Source organism: Salvelinus alpinus, chromosome 5 (assembly GCF_045679555.1).
Source record: "Salvelinus alpinus chromosome 5, SLU_Salpinus.1, whole genome shotgun sequence".
NCBI lineage: Eukaryota > Metazoa > Chordata > Actinopteri > Salmoniformes > Salmonidae > Salvelinus > Salvelinus alpinus.
The window spans coordinates 58734600-58751095 of record NC_092090.1 but is presented as its reverse complement, the minus strand read 5'-3'; the positions used below and the strand labels follow the sequence as shown (position 1 = coordinate 58751095).

The 16496-nt window shown below is 43.6% G+C and overlaps 2 protein-coding genes across 2 annotated transcripts in view; both read right to left on the bottom strand.

The window, feature by feature from the left end:
* Positions 1-2009: 2009 nt before the first annotated feature.
* LOC139576390 (uncharacterized) lies at positions 2010-6161 on the bottom strand. The gene is made up of 3 exons (XM_071402483.1): positions 6024-6161; positions 4032-4183; positions 2010-3506 (listed from the first exon to the last, which is right to left on the bottom strand). Exons 1-3 carry the CDS (start codon positions 6058-6060, stop codon positions 3066-3068), a joined length of 630 nt encoding a protein of 209 aa, XP_071258584.1. The 5' UTR covers positions 6061-6161; the 3' UTR covers positions 2010-3065.
* A 197-nt stretch (positions 6162-6358) lies between these two features.
* Positions 6359-16496, bottom strand: part of LOC139576389 (cytosolic arginine sensor for mTORC1 subunit 1-like) — a 39077-nt gene continuing 28939 nt past the window's right edge. The window contains exons 2-9 of the mRNA XM_071402482.1: positions 15388-15458; positions 12115-12308; positions 11429-11564; positions 9543-9666; positions 9147-9257; positions 8847-8929; positions 8644-8738; positions 6359-7961 (exon numbers count right to left, since the gene is read on the bottom strand). Of these exons, the coding sequence (XP_071258583.1) occupies positions 7893-7961; positions 8644-8738; positions 8847-8929; positions 9147-9257; positions 9543-9666; positions 11429-11564; positions 12115-12308; positions 15388-15458 (883 nt within the window). The 3' untranslated portion in view covers positions 6359-7892. The remainder of the gene's footprint in view (positions 7962-8643; positions 8739-8846; positions 8930-9146; positions 9258-9542; positions 9667-11428; positions 11565-12114; positions 12309-15387; positions 15459-16496) is intronic.

Below are 16496 nucleotides of genomic sequence, written 5' to 3'. Positions count from 1 at the left end.
ATGGGGGCATGCTCCCTCTGCTGTCTCCTGAAGTCGGCGATCAGCTCCTTCCTTTTGTTGATGTTGAGGGAGAGGTTATTTTACTGGCACCACTCCGCCAGTGCACATCCTCCCTGTAGGCTGTCTCGTCATTGCTGGTATTCAGGCCTACTACTGTTGTATCGTCTGCAAACTTGATAATTGAGTTGGAGGTGTGGGTGGCCACGGGTGAACAGGGAGTGCAGGAGGGGGCTGAGCACACACTCTTGAGGGGCCCCTGTGTTGAAGATCAGTGTAGTGGAGGTGTTGTTTCCGACCTTCACCACCTGGGGTGGCCCGTCAGGTTGGTCTAGTACCCAGTTGCACAGGATGGGGTTCAGACCCAGGGCCCCGAGCATAATGATGAGCTTGGAGGGTACTATGGTGTTGAAGGCTGAGCTGTAGTCAATGAACAGCATTCTTACATAGGTATTCCTCTTGTCCAGATGGGAAAGGGCAGTGTGCAGTGCGATGGCGATTGCATCGTCTGTGGATCTATTGTGGCGGTATGTAAATTGAAGTGGGTCTAGGGCAGGGTGGAGGTGATATGATCCCTAACTAGCCTCTCAAGGCACTTCATGATAACACAAGTGAGTGCTACGGGGTGATAGTCATTTAGCTCAGTTAACTTTGATTTCTTGGGTACAGGAACAATGGTGGACATCTTGAAGCAAGTGGGGACAGCAGACTGGGATAGGGAGAGATTGAATATGTCCGTGAACACTCCAGCCAGCTGGTCTGCGCATGCTCTGAGGATTCGGCTAGGGATGCCGCCTGGTCCGGCAGCCTTGCTAGAGTTAACACGGTTAAATCTCTTACTCATGACGGCCACGGAGAACAAGAGCTCACAGTCCTTGGGAGCGGCCTGCGTCGGTGGCACTGTTGTCTTCAAAGCGGGTGAAGGTGTTTAGCTTCTCTGGGAGCAAGACGTGGGTGTCCACGATATGGCTGGTTTTCCCTTTGTAATCAGTGATTGTCTGTAGTCCCTGCCACATACGTCTCGTGTCTGAACTGTTGAATTGCGACCACGCCAGCCCAGGACCTCTACATCTGGCTTTTTCACCCGAGGGATCGTCTGAGACCAACCAATGAAACTGTGGGTTTGCACAACCAAAGAATATCTGCACAAACTGTCAGAAATGGCCTCATGAAACTCATGTGCATGCTCATCGTCCTCAGCAGGGTCTTAACCTAACTGCAGTTCGGCATCGTAACCAACTTCAGTGGGCAAATGCTCACCTTCGATGGCCACTGGCATGCTGGAGAAGTGTGCTCTTCACGGATTAATCGCAGTTTCAACTGTACCGGTCAGATGTCAGACAGCGTGTATGGTGTTGTGTGGACAAGCGGTTTACTGATGTCAACAGAGTGCCCCATGGTGGCGGTGGGATTGTGGTATAGGCAGGCATAAGCTTTGCACAATGAACACAATTGCATTTGATCTATTGGCAATTTGAATGCACAGAGATACCGTGATGATATCCTGAGGCCCATTGTCGTGCCATTCATCCACTGCCATCACCTCATGTTTCAGCATGATAAAGCACAGCCCCATGTCGCAAGGATCTGTACACAATTCCTGGAAGCTGAAAATGTCCCAGTTTTTCCATGGCCCGCATACTCACCAGACATGTCACCCATTGAGCATGTTTGGATGCTTTGGTTCGACACGTACAACAGTGTGTTCCAGTTCCTGCCAATATCCAGCAACTTCAACAGCCATTGAGGAGTGGAACAACATTCCATAGGTCACAATCAACAGCCTAATCAATTCTATGTAAAGGAGATGTGTTGCACTGCATGAGGCAAATGGTGATCACCAGATACTGAGTTTGAGATCCACACCCCTATATTTTTTTTAAGGCATCTGTGACCAACAGATTTAGATCTGTATTCCCAGTCATGTGAAATCCACAGAATAAGGGCCTAATTAACTCATTTCAATTAACTGATTTCCTTATGAACTGTAACTCAGTAAAATCTTTGAAATTGTTGCATGTTACATTTATATTTTTGTTCAGTGTAGTATTACAGAGAAACAACTTTAAAAAATAAATAAACAAAGAAATACATCATTTTAAACAGGACAAATATAAGAGGGCACGTGCACTTGCACTTTCTATGGTCATAACTTCTCTGTTCATATCAATCTCATAACAAAAAATAAATAATTACAAATTTCTAATTGACACAAAGTGCAGTTTTCAAAAAAAGGCCACCAAGACTTAACTTGATATAGCTGAGACCAAAAGTTCCAAGTTTAAACAAAAACCCATATAGCAGACACGTTTATACAAAATACCTTACAGTACATGAATGAATAAATACATTTTTAGTATACATTGAACATTTATGGCATTACTAACACTTTAGTATACAGTATCAGAATGAAACAAAGATTTCAGCCTGTTATCTGTGTGTTCTGAGGATGCAAGGAGGACGTCATGAGATGTGAATGATAGGGGAGTCAGTTCGTGTGTTCCAAATGGCACCCTATTCCCTATTTAGTGAACAACTTGGGCTCTGCTCAAAAGCAGTTCACTAAATAGGGAATCATTTGAGACACCATCTCTCAATCTCTGGGGCTTTCTGACCTTCCTGGACGTCATAGTACTACTTCCTGTTCTTCTACCCCACTCACCAACCACAGCTCTCAAACCTCTATGAAACACCATTTGAGTCAGAGGGAGATGCTCTCTCAACCTAGCCTAATTTAGGCTCCATAGACGAGGAGCAGTAGGGACAGAAAAGACCAGGATGGAAATGTCTATGTTCCTCTCCATGACAAGAGTGAATTGAATAACTTAAAAGTGAATAACACATTTGATAGTGTTCCTTGCAGTCCTTGTTCCGTTTCGAAAATAAATTAGAACCTACACTTAAAACAAACTAAAATAAATAGATGTAAATATATACTGTGCAGTAATCAAACCACAAACTTCTTTCACATTACTGGCGATGGGCCTGTGTCCCCTTATTGTTGATTTACATGAAATTCATGAATAAATATCCTAAAATCACCCTTAAGTGACAAACAATCACTCTCTCTAACCCTCACATACAGTATTAGCCTTAAAGCCAGCAACTTCCAACACCACGGCCAGAAAGTCCTTATGCCGGTCTAGCACTGCCCAGCCATAGATCTTCTTCTCATACTCATCACGGGACACGTCTTGGGGCACCTTGGTGGACACAGTAGTGGTATTTGAGTCCAGGATCTGCAAGAGCTTTTCTACGCGGCCAAAGAGGTTCTGGAGACGGTTCATGGAATCCCTCAGGAGCCGCAGGAGTATCTGAGTCTCATTATCTGAGGCCTCCAACAGGTCAGTCATGTATTTAGTTACTGTGTCTATGTGCCAGTGGAAGAGCATGGCTCTGTTGTGGATGTTCTGTAGCTTCACCTTATGGGTGGAGCCAGTGATGGTTGTTGGTGGGACCCCATCCACACCTGGGGCCTGCTGATCGGTTGGGAAGCCATTTGTTTTGATCTGGAAGCGCATAAAAGTGGACTTTCAATTGAATTGCACATTACTTGCAGCTTGGTAGTAAACACAGCAGCATAAAATATACTGCTAAAGTTTATAATACACAAATCAGTGGTTATTACACAGTTAACCTCTTCCCCAGGCTAATTGCTACCGAATATAACAGAGAGATGGCTGGTAGACAAAAACAATACACAGTAGTTACACTAGCGAGCTAAGAGCATGACTATCCCTCAACGCTCTTGCAAGTGAACAGTATTTGTTTTGGTAGATAAAATGCAGTTAGTTACAGGTATAGCTTTCCCAGGAATAATACTCAGCAGTGTTTGAAATACTGAGAAAACACCATGCAATCTTGAGTCATTTAGTGGGGAGTTCACGATTGTCACTGTGACCAACTGGGGTTTAAACCCTGATTCCCTGTGGTCCTCAAGATTGTGTTAGCCCACTGAGCTAAAGGCCAGGCATCGGGTCAAGTTTCAGACAAAGATATTCCCCGAAGCAACTCAGTTGCATCTTGTTACTTACGTAAGTAGTCAGGAGGATGCCAGCTTTGTGATCCAACAGGTTGGAAGGCTCTACGATCTTGTCTAAAGCCTTCTGACACTTGTCCATGTTTCCAGAGTGGGGTGCAGCTTGTACCGTCTCCAACTTGATTACAAGGAGAACACAGATGAACACTGGGGAAATTCAAAATGTACAATGTAAAAGGGACACAGCACGCATGAACATTTAGGAACATGAACGCACGCACACGTAAAAAAAAATGAAATGTGCACCTAGTCACCAGCAAAATGACAAATCATGAAACCATAGATTATACCATTACCAAGCCAAGTATGTGACAAAGGATTAACTGTCAAACTCAATATACATAAATATTACTTTAAATATTAAGTATACATACAGTGGGGAGAACAAGTATTTGATACACTGCCGATTTTGGAGGTTTTCCTACTTACAAAGCATGTAGAGGTCTGTCATTTTTATCATAGGTACACTTCAACTGTGAGAGACGGAATCTAAAACAAAAATCCAGAAAATCACATTATATGATTTTTAAGTAATTAATTTGCATTTTATTGCATGACATAAGTATTTGATACATCAGAAAAGCAGAACTTAATATTTAGTACAGAAACCTTTGTTTGCATTTACAGAGATCATACGTTTCCTGTAGTTCTTGACCAGGTTTGCACACACTGCAGCAGGGATTTTGGCCCACTCCTCCATACAGACCTTCTCCAGATCCTTCAGGTTTCGGGGCTGTCGCTGGGCAATACGGACTTTCAGCTCCCTCCAAAGATTTTCTATTGGGTTCAGGTCTGGAGACTGGCTAGGCCACTCCGGGACCTTGAGATGCTTCTTACGGAGCCACTCCTTAGTTGCCCTGGCTGTGTGTTGCGGGTCGTTGTCATGCTGGAAGACCCAGCCACGACCCATCTTCAATACTCTTACTGAGGGAAGGAGGTTGTTGGCCAAGATCTCGCGATACATGGCCCCATCCATCCTCCCCTCAATACGGTGCAGTCGTCCTGTCCCCTTTGCAGAAAAGCATCCCCAAAGAATGATGTTTCCACCTCCATGCTTCACGATTGGGATGGTGTTCTTGGGGCTGTACTCATCCTTCTTCTTCCTCCAAACACGGCGAGTGGAGTTTAGACCAAAAAGCTCTATTTTTGTCTCATCAGACCACATGACCTTCTCCCATTCCTCCTCTGGATCATCCAGATGGTCATTGGCAAACTTCAGACGGGCCTGGACATGCGCTGGCTTGAGCAGGGGGACCTTGCGTGCGCTGCAGTATTTTAATCCATGACGGCGTAATGTGTTACTAATGGTTTTCTTTGAGACTGTGGTCCCAGCTCTCTTCAGGTCATTGACCAGGTCCTGCCGTGTAGTTCTGGGCTGATCCCTCACCTTCCTCATGATCATTGATGCCCCACGAGGTGAGATCTTGCATGGAGCCCCAGACCGAGGGTGATTGACCGTCATCTTGAACTTCTTCCATTTTCTAATAATTGCGCCAACAGTTGTTGCCTTCTCACCAAGCTGCTTGCCTATTGTCCTGTAGCCCATCCCAGCCTTGTGCAGGTCTACAATTTTATCCCTGATGTCCTTACACAGCTTTCTGGTCTTGGCCATTGTGGAGAGGTTGGAGTCTGTTTGATTGAGTGTGTGGACAGGTGTCTTTTATACAGGTAATGAGTTCAAACAGGTGCAGTTAATACAGGTAATGAGTGGAGAACAGGAGGGCTTCTTAAAGTAAAACTAACAGGTCTGTGAGAGCCGGAATTCTTACTGGTTGGTAGGTGATCAAATACTTATGTCATGCAATAAAATGCAAATTAATTACTTAAAAATCATACAATGTGATTTTCTGGATTTTTGTTTTAGATTCCGCCTCTCACAGTTGAAGTGTACCTATGATAAAAATTACAGACCTCTACATGCTTTGTAAGTAAGAAAACCTGCAAAATCGGCAGTGTATCAAATACTTGTTCTCCCCACTGTATTTACCAAAGTCTGTTAGAGTTGTTCTATGCTGGTGAGCCATGGAGACACTAATGGTGGGTTAATCGACTCACTAATACTGTATGACTGGTGTCTCTAAAACAAGAAGCATTCTGATGGAAACAAAAATGTACTCGGAAAAAAGAAAAAAATCACATAATGGTTGTCATGAAGACATTGCATCACTAAATAGTGTGACAAAGTATGTGTAATACGTCTCACCCCATGTCCAAGCTATTTGTTGTGTAAATTCATTCAAAACAAAGTAAATGTTAATATAAATGTTATCATCTTAACAAATTGGTGACAATGTATCCATAATGAAGTCCAGAAATACATTATTTAATTCAATAGTCTTTATTGAATAAAGCAGTACATTTTACAAATATTTCACAGAACATATTTCTTTTTATTGTACAAAATGTCATTGTACCAAAGAAAAATATTATTTCTAATGATATTAGTAGCTTCATTATCAATCTACAAGGAAATGAAAAACAAAGTTGTTTATTGTGCAAATTGAAAAAGAAAATGTAAATAAGACATAGTGTTGATCGTATCAAAGCTACAAAAGTAAAGAAATGTTGACCCTTAAAAAAATTCTGAGTAACTTATTATTGATGTTGTAACTGCATCACGGCACCGGATAAAGCCGCACTTAACCTTGGATGATCATGGGATTTTTGTAATGTATTTTGTAGTATTGCCTGCATGTTTCCCAAGAAAATACAATTCTGATAGATTTAACAATTAACAGAATCATTTCCACAAATACACTTTAAGTTAGAACTTTTTTTGAATGTCGTAAAAAACATAATTGGCCAAAATAACACTGTGCTGAGATTTCAAAGAGTGTCTTAGGCTATTGGGGGTGCGATTAGAAAATGTACGTGGCCTACTACAAGTAGAATTTGTGAAGATGTGGCGAATATGACGCACTTTTTTTGAACGTCGTAAAAAACATAATTGGCCAAAATAACACTCTGTGCTGAGATTTCAAAGAGTGTCTTAGGCTATTGGGGGTGCGATTAGAAAATGTACGTGGCCTACTACAAGTAGAATTTGTGAAGATGTGGCGAATATGACGCACCAATGGAGATTTTTTTTTTTACCAAGCATAAGTTGTGCTTCACATAATTCACTCACACAATTCATTTGACCTTTGACACAAAGGGGGTCTTTGACACATACTATTACAATATAAACATCACTGGAAGACTCAGCCGTGTTTTTTTTACAATCCTAGTAACATGTTCGTGCCATGCGGCAAGCAGGAAAGTAACATAAGAAAGTCCTCACGGTAACACTTTATAAAAAGACTACAGGTATAATGCGTTATAAGAGTGTATGCGCCTTTATAACAATGCGTTAAGACAAGGCTTAGGCTATGATAGGTATCCCCCTTTCCCTTTAACGTTATATCGCTCTATGTAGGACATTTTCAACGGACTCAAAATTGCTGTTATTTAGTCAGCTCTTGTTATGGGGTGATAAGACATAAGGGGGTTATATAGGCTTATAACAAGTCTTAGAATGCATTCATTATAACCACATCATAATGCATTATACCTGCAGTCCTTAAGTACAGTTTTACCATCATCACAACTGGACTTTAAATTCACGTATCCCGCTGTGTGCATTGGTCAGGGTCCAGGCAGCATCCAATCGGTGCATGTCCTTTAGGAGTCTGGGAAGACAAGAGGCTCTCTTCACAGACACCCCCTACTAGAAGCGCTTTTGGTGGTCATGGCAACAAAGTTCATGGTTAATACTGCTCACGCTGCAGTGCTAGTCTAGGCACAGAGTTAGCATCTCCCTCCAGCCCTGTACTGCCCCAGGCCCAAGACACGGAGAGGGGTACGGACCAGGCCGCCATCAGCAGGCTGGCTCTTTCCTGTGCTGCTGGAGCATCTCAGTCACACTCACTATGTCCTCTTCAGGGACCTAGAGTAGAACACAGGAGAGAAGAGGTTGCGATTCCTATTCCAATGCCATCAGCATCTTCAGCATGAGAAGCATTCTAACTGATGGCTCATCTCCAAAGTGTAAGGTTTCTGTGGGGTTTTCCTACATAGGATAGACCACAGGGGTATTTTAATAACACATCATATTAGTAAAAGCATTTTATCTTGGGCTCGTTGACTGACATTTGAAGATAAAAGGCTAGGGGGAAGTTTAAAACAGTTTGTTTAGTCAGACATCCATCTCCTCACGTCAAACTACCAGTGTCATTCAAGTGCCAACTATGTAGATGGCGCAGAAAGACACCGCTGACGTCAAACCAACATACAAGTTGTAAAGTCCAAGGGAAGCCGATGATTTAGCATTATCCGGTGTTGATACTTCTATGACAAATCAGAAAATAAATATGTAATTGAAGAGCCGCTGACATTCTTATAAATTCTGTAACCAGATATGTCAAAGTCCTGCTACACAAACACCTGCTACTGTAGTTTATCCTTAGATAACTGATCACGGCATTCGTTACACACTAGCATGAATCTCTGGCGAACAGTGCCCTCCGTTGGCCAGAATCAGAAAGTACCCCCTTCTAGAGTTCTGAATTCCAAGTTACATAGAGTAATGCTGGGTGTAAACTCACATCGGCAGTTTAAGGCTTACTCACCAGGGCATGGTCGAAGCTGAAGGTGCTGATATAATAGGCGGAGATGTCACTGTCGGCTAAAGGCTGGGATATCTGGGCAACAATGCCACACTCCTCTGGAAAACAAGGCGGAGAAAGAGAGAGAGAGATACACTAAAATATTAGTGTGCGTGATTGAATCCCAATCCCATATTATTAATAATTAGGATTAAAGGGTAGCCTACCGAAACCCAGAGGCTGTCCCCCAATGCGCACCATCCTCCACAGCTCCCCGGAAGAACTTGTGAAGAGAAGATCAGCAGGGAACCTAACAAGAACAAACACACACACACTGCTGTTACCAACCTGATATGGCCAACTGCCCCCCGACACAAAGATGCAACAGCAGGGACCACCGGTAGTCTCTTCTCCCTGGCACTGTAGCGGTGCGCCCAGATTCTGGTGAGCAAGATAACCCAGTGTGTCATGTGAGAGCTTCAGGGCAGCTCAGATTTAAGAGAGAGGTGAAAGGAGATGAGTCTTACTGTCTCTGTGCCTCAGTGTCCATGACCAGAGAGACATAGCCATCGATCAGGGAGAAGGAGAAGAACTTGATACAGTCCAGATCCTGGCTGGGAAGAGCGCCCTCTTTAGGACTGGGGGAGAAAATAGTTGACACTTTATCAGGACTGTAGGGTCTTACAGGTTAATGTCTCCAGACACACACGCACAAAAATAAAAATAAATTCCAGTCCTTATTAATTAGTTCATTATCAAATAGTTTACCGGATATTATGCTCAAAAGCAAAATGTACCCCTATATTACGATCAACCCCGTGTTATTGACTGGTTTTACACAGTGGTCATCTTTTGTATTAGTAAGGCTATAACTGAGAAAAGGTCACAAAAGGAAGGGCACTGTATGCAAGAGCAGGTTTCACCTGCTGGAGTAGAAGAGCACGTCGATAAGTGTGGTGGCAATGGCAGGCAGAGTGTCTGGGTCTAGACTCATCACACAGAACTGGTTCGGTGGTATCAGCACCGGGTGCACTGTAGGCTGGGGGGCTGGAAACAAAAGGAGAATATTGAGTTGGTTTTCATTTACAAATCTCAACCATGTGTGAATGAACCCGAAGCACTGGGACTGAAGAGTGGTCTGAAAAGCAGTAAAGACAGTAGCTACAGTGCATTCTGAAAGTATTCAGACCCCTTGACTTTTCCCATATTTTGTTAAGTTACAGCCTTATTCTAAAATTGATTAAATAAACGTTTTCCCTCTCCAATCTACACACAATACCCGATAATGACTAAGCGAAAACAGATGTATACATTTTTGGAAATTAATGAAATCAGAGAAATACCTTATTTACTGAAGTACTCAGACCCTTTGCTGAGACTTGAAATTGAGCTCAGGTGCATCCTGTTTCCATTGATCATCTTTGAGATGTTTCTACAACTTGAATGGAGTCCACCTGTGGTAAATTCAATTGATTGGACATGATTTGGAAAGGCACAAACCTGTCTATTTAAGGTCCCACAGTTGACAGTGCATGTCAGAGCAAAGACCAAGCCATGAGGTCGAAGGAATTGTCCGTAGAGCTCTGAGACAGGATTGTGTTGAGGCACAGATCTGGGGAAGGATACCAAAAAATGTCTGCAGGTCCAAGAACACAGTGGGCTCCATCATTCTTAAATGGAAGAGGTTTGGAACCACTAAGACTCTTCCTAGAGCTGGCCAAACTGAGCAATCAGGGGTGAAGGGCCTTGGTCAGGTAGGTGACCAAGAACCCGATGGTCACTGACAGAGCGCCAGAGTTTTTATGTGTCGATGGGAGAACCTTCCAGAAGGACACACCATCTCTGCAGCGCTCTACCAATCAGACCTTTATGGTAGAGTGGCCAGACGTAAGGCACATGACAGCCCGATTGGAGTTTGCCGAAAGGCACCTAAAGGACTCAGACCATGAGAAAAACAAGATTCTCTGGTCTGGTGAAACCAAGATTGAACTCTTTGGCCTGAATGCCAAGCATCACATCTGTAAAAATATGGCACCATCCTTACGGTGAAGCATGGTGGTGGCAGCATCATGCTGTGGAGATGTTTTTCAGTGGCAGGGACTGGGAGACTAGTCAGGATCAAGGGAAAGATGAACGGAGCAAAGTACAGAGACATCCTTGATGAAAACCTGCTCCTGAGCACTCAGGACCTCAGACCGGGGCAAAGGTTCACCTTCCAACATGACAACAACCCTCAGCACACAGCCAAGACAACCCAGGAGTGGCTTCGGGACAAGTCTCTGAATGTCCTTGAGTGGCCCAGCCACAGCCCGGATTCAAACTCGATCTAACATCTCTAGAGACCTGAAAATTGCTGTGCAGCGACGCTGCCCATCCAACCTGGCAGAGCTGGAGAGGATCTGCAGAGAAGAATGGGAGAAACTCCCCAAATACAGGTGTGCCAAGCTTGTAGCGTCATACCCAAGAATACTCGAGGCTGTAATCACTGCCAAAGGTGCTTCAACAAAGTACTGAGTAAAGGGTCTGAATAAATGTGATAGTAAAAAAAAGTTTTTTAAAAACTGTTTACACATTTGCAATGCATTTCAATTTTAGAATAAGGCTCTAACGTAACAAAATGTGGAAAAAGGGGTTTGAATACTTTCCAAATGCACTGTATGCATCAGCTATGAGTCAGACATAATGGATTTAACTACATGTCGAATCCAAAACGGGTTAACTTTTGTGTTAATGTACATTTGTTGCACATTCCATCCGTCTCCCTCTATCCTTCTCTCCCCATCCCTCATCCCTCTCTCCTGAACCGTACCTTCTTTGCCGTTCTTCTGGAAGCCATTGCGGACATCTTGGCTGAGTACAGCTGAGTACTCTCCCCCCACCTCTCTGTAGATGTTGAACTCTTCCTCCAGAGTGTGGATAACTACAGCCAGGTCCTTCTCCCGCACCTGAGGAAACAACAACAACAAAAAAGCTGGGGGAAAAAAGCTTATTTTGTAGTCAAAATAGACTAGTTGCCTACCTGGCTCAACACTACCACCCTTGTGTAATATGCTCCCTCCCTCTTTTGACACTACCAGTTTTTTGCCTCACCATAACAGAGCCCATGAACTCTGAGAACTATGTCAGGAATTAACATATTTGCTGACAGGGCCGTCTGACACTACGTCTGCTATTTCTGCCCACTTAACACTTTCACTGGTGAGACGTCAACAACTGCTATTAGAATATTCCGCTAAGTTCCGGTTCTAAGGACAGTGGCTGTTAATACCTCACCTGTTAAAATGTCAAGTTCACAAATAATACAGCCCATCGCTAAGCAACTCTGTCACGGTTAGACACCAGGGCCATGTTTAGGAGGGTGTAACAAAACAGAATTTCTGTCTGGACATTAAGGTCCATTATGTTGTCGAAGAACAATAAATAAATCATATCAGCCAACCCAATCAGCCCCAGGTATAAACTGGTCGGAATTACAGCCACAGTTTGCGGACTCACCAGGATGAAGTCCGTCTGATAGGTGGACAGCATGAAGACTGACACGTGCTGCTGGGCCAACGGGGCGATGACGGATTTGGCGATCTTGGTCACGCCCACCGCTTGTGAGCTGCTGGAAGCGTTGCCGTTGGAGATGACGTTGAGTGGCAGCCACACGGAACCCTCCACCTGAAGGTGCTCCGAGGGCTGTAGCTCTGGAGGGGGGAGTAGGGGAGAGGGTCACGTCAGGACAGGGAGCAGACACACGCAAACAACACACACAAGTTGGACACAGGCCAAATGCAAAGTTGTTATTTTACCAACCTAGCCTCAAGCCATGTCTACACAGCTGCTTTAAGTAATTTCCTCTGAACTCCACCCCCACTCCCGGTGCCTTCCTTCATGGGGGTCTAAAATACCTATGCCATTTATAAACTCACTCAGCTATGAGTTACAAATCAGGAAGTGGATCCAATGTCATGACATAGAAACAAGTTGGGACTAGGATGGAGTTTCCCCAAGAGACTGATCTGAAGTCAGTTTTGTAGTTGTACCTCTAAGTGATTGAGATTAAGATTTGGGGAGGGTAAGGTGATTCTGGAGCAGTAGGCTACTTCAATCACTAGACTGCTTGATGGTTATTGTGTGTGTGTGTGTGTGTGTGTGTGTGTGTGTGTGTGTGTGTGTGTGTGTGTGTGTGTGTGTGTGTGTGTGTGTGTGTGGTCAAGAGTCAGGGTTCAACCAGACCCTCCTCTAACTGTCCGCTCTGTTTGCATCAGTCTATTCACACCGGATGGGCACGGGCCAGGGAAAACAACACTGTTCCCTACTGGGCCTAGCGGGTCTAAACTGACCCACAAACAGGATATTGCTCATTCCTCACCTTCATTGCAAAACAGTGTTTTAATCAGTTATTTGGTGACAAAATAATATATTTCGTATAGTTGCATACTTTAATGTTTCACTATTTTTATTTGTATGAAATTCACTGAGTAGGATGGTCCTGGTGCACAACCATAATGTACAGTTGAAGTCAGAAGTTTACATTCACTTAGGTTGGAGTCATTAAAACTCATTTTTCAACCACTCCACAAATTTCTTGTTAACAAACTATAGTTTTGGCAAGTCGGTTAAGGACATTTACTTTGTGCATGACACAAGTCATTTTTCCAACAATTGTTTACAGACAGATTAGTTCACTTATAATTCACTGTATCACAATTCCAGTGGGTCAGAAATTGACATACACTAAGTTGACTGTGCCTTTTAAACAGCTTGGAAAATTCCAGAAAATTATGTCATGGCTTTAGAAGCTTCTGATAGGCTTATTGACATCATTTGAGTCAATCGGAGGTGCACCTGCGGATGCATTTCAAGGCCTACCTTCAAACTCAGTGCCTCTTTGCCTGACATCATGGGAAAATCAAAAGAAATCAGCCCAAGACCTCAGAAAAAAAGTATTGTTCATCCTTGTGAGCAATTTCCAAACGCCTGAAGGTACCATGTTCATCTGTACAAACAATAGTATGCAAGTATAAACACTATGGGACCATGCAGCCGTCATACCGCTCAGGAAGGAGACGCGTTCTGTCTCCTAGAGATTAACATACTTTGGTGCGAAAAGTGCAAATCAATCCCAAAATAGCAAAGGACCTTGTGAAAATGCTGGAGGAAACGGGTACAAAAGTATCTATATCCACAGTTAAATGTGTCCTATATCGACATAACCTGAAAGGCCGCTCAGCAAGGAAGAAGCCACTGCTCCAAAACCGCCATAAAAAAGCTAGACTGCGGTTTGCAACTGCACATGGGGACAAAGATCATACTTTTTGGAGAAATGTCCTCTGGTCTGATGAAACAAAAAAATAGAACTGTTTGAACATAATGACCATCGTTATGTTTGGAGGAAAAAGGGGGATGCTTGCAAGCCGAAGAACACCATCCCAACCGTGAAGCACGGGGGTGGCAGCATTATGTTGTGGGGTTGCTTTGCTGCAGGAGGGGCTGGTACACGTCACAAAATAGATGGCATCACGAGAAAGGAAAATTATGTGGCTATATTGAAACAACATCTCAAGACATCAGTCAGGAAGTTAAAGCTTGGTCGCAAATGGGTCTTCCAAATGGATAATGACCCCAAGCATACTTCCAAAGTTGTGGCAAAATGGCTTAAGGACAACAAAGTCAAGGTATTGGAGTGGCCATCACAAAGCCCTGACCTCAAACCTATAGAAAATTTGTGGGCAGAACTGAAAAATTGTGAGCAAAGAGGCCTACAAACCTGACTCAGTTACACCAGCTCTGTCAGAATGGGCCAAAATTCACCAAACTTATTGTGGGAAGCTTGTGGAAGGCGACCCAAAACGTTTGACCCAAGTTAAACATTTTAAAAGACAATGCTACCAAATACTAATTGAGTGTATGTAAACTTCTGACCTACTGGGAATGTGATGAAAGAAATAAAAGCTGAAGTAAATCATTCTCTCTACTATTATTCTGACATTTCACATTCTTAAAATAAAGTGAAGATCCTAACTGACCTAAGACATGGAATTTTTACTCTGATTAAATGTCAGGAATTGTGAAAAACTGAGTTGAATTGTATTTGGCTAAGGTGTATGTAAACTTCCGACTTCAACTGTATATGTAGTTAGACACAGGCTAATAATGCATTGTACTGGATTGAACCATGTATGCATTCAGCTCTGAGTTTTCTAAAGGAAATGTGTTTGTTGCTATGCTACTTTATCCTCTATAGCATTATGTTTCAAATGTGTGAAGTGAACTTCTTGTTCTTCATCCCCTGAAGTAATTGAACACTTGTTGACTGGGAAACTAAATGGTATTTATTCACAACATTAACAGGCAGTTCCCGAACCCTTCAATCACTAATGAAACGTCACTCGCTCATCCCCTCCCTCTCTTTCCCCCTATTGCTCTCGCTCTGTCATTACCCTTTCCATCTCTCTACTCCCCTTCAAAGGGCCACTGTTCTGATTAGAATAATTTGTCAGAAGAAGCCCCTTGTGGCTTCACTGCACCAGCTTTCACCACTTAAAATAGAAAGAGAGAAGGCCCGGAGACAGTATGTGCCCGTAATATCAACTACATCTGCGAGAAAAAGACGCTGGGAATAACATGACTCAAAGATAAGAATGGGCCATAAAAAACATGTGATGTGACATTGAAGTTGTTACAGCATGTTAAGGGAGTGTGATTGAGAATAGGCCATGAATGGAGGTTTGTTAAGTGGTGCCTCTGGTTAACTTGATAAGAAGTAGGGGAATCATTTACCTTTAAATCCCTCTTCATCGAGGACGACAGTGAAGTTCTCTGGGGTCTCTGTCAGACTGAAGAACTTGCATCTGAGAGAGACGGAGAAAGAGAGAAGGGGATAGTCAAGAGGCAAACCGCTGACCAATCACCAAGCCAAGCTGTAGTCTTTCCTGTGCCAACATTCCCCCAGCTTGGTCTGCTCTGCTCACAATGTGTGTACCCAATCCAACAAGGTCTTGCTTTGCTTCAATCACCCACAGTTTTATTTTTTTTATCCTGGAGAGAGCAGAGCCAGACCCGTTCTAAGATGGGATGGCAGGACAGTCATTCTTTCAAAGGCCCCATTTGTTAGGCCTATTGCTGTGCAGCCTAGCAGTGGGGAGCACTGGGGACATTGAGGTAATCGGGGGAACTTGGACTGAATTCACTTCAGGCCTGAACCAAAATACTTAAGTCTCAGATTCTGGGAGAGGGGGCGTTTCAGGGACACATAGTTGTCTTTGTGGCAGGCGGTCCCCTGCCCAGCAGGAGAGAGATCCATTCAGGAGAACTATGGGATGAGATCGGGCCCTGGGCAGAATACAGGAGTGTACTGAAAGAGCAGGCTTCACAAAGTGCTAGACAGTGCATTCAGCATAATGATATGGGTCTCATTAAACTCCACCCCTCTCCCCTGCAAAGCAGTAGTTGCAAAACGGAAGAGAACAGACATAGCCTAGTGCTAGATCAGTTTGTGCTCTAGGTCTATATACTAGTCAACTTCTATAGTCATTGTCATCAGTGCAAAGTTGCAGAGTCAGACCATCTAATCTTCTGGATGATTAAACTGTGCAACATCCTTCCCTTTAGTTCCCTCAGCAACATCCCCCCCTCCCCCAATCATCATCCCATCTCCCACCAGCTGCATTACACTAGAATACGGTCCTACTCAGCAAAATGTTATCCATTGGTTCCATGAGACGGGGAAATTAATCCAAAAGAGAGGGGTGTGTCCGAAATGGCACCCTATTCCCTACATAGTGCACTACTTTGACCAGAGCCCTATGGTAGTGCATAAAAAGTAGAGCACTGCACATCATACAGTAAAGAATAGGGGAGCCATTTTGGACGCAGACAAAAAAAGATAG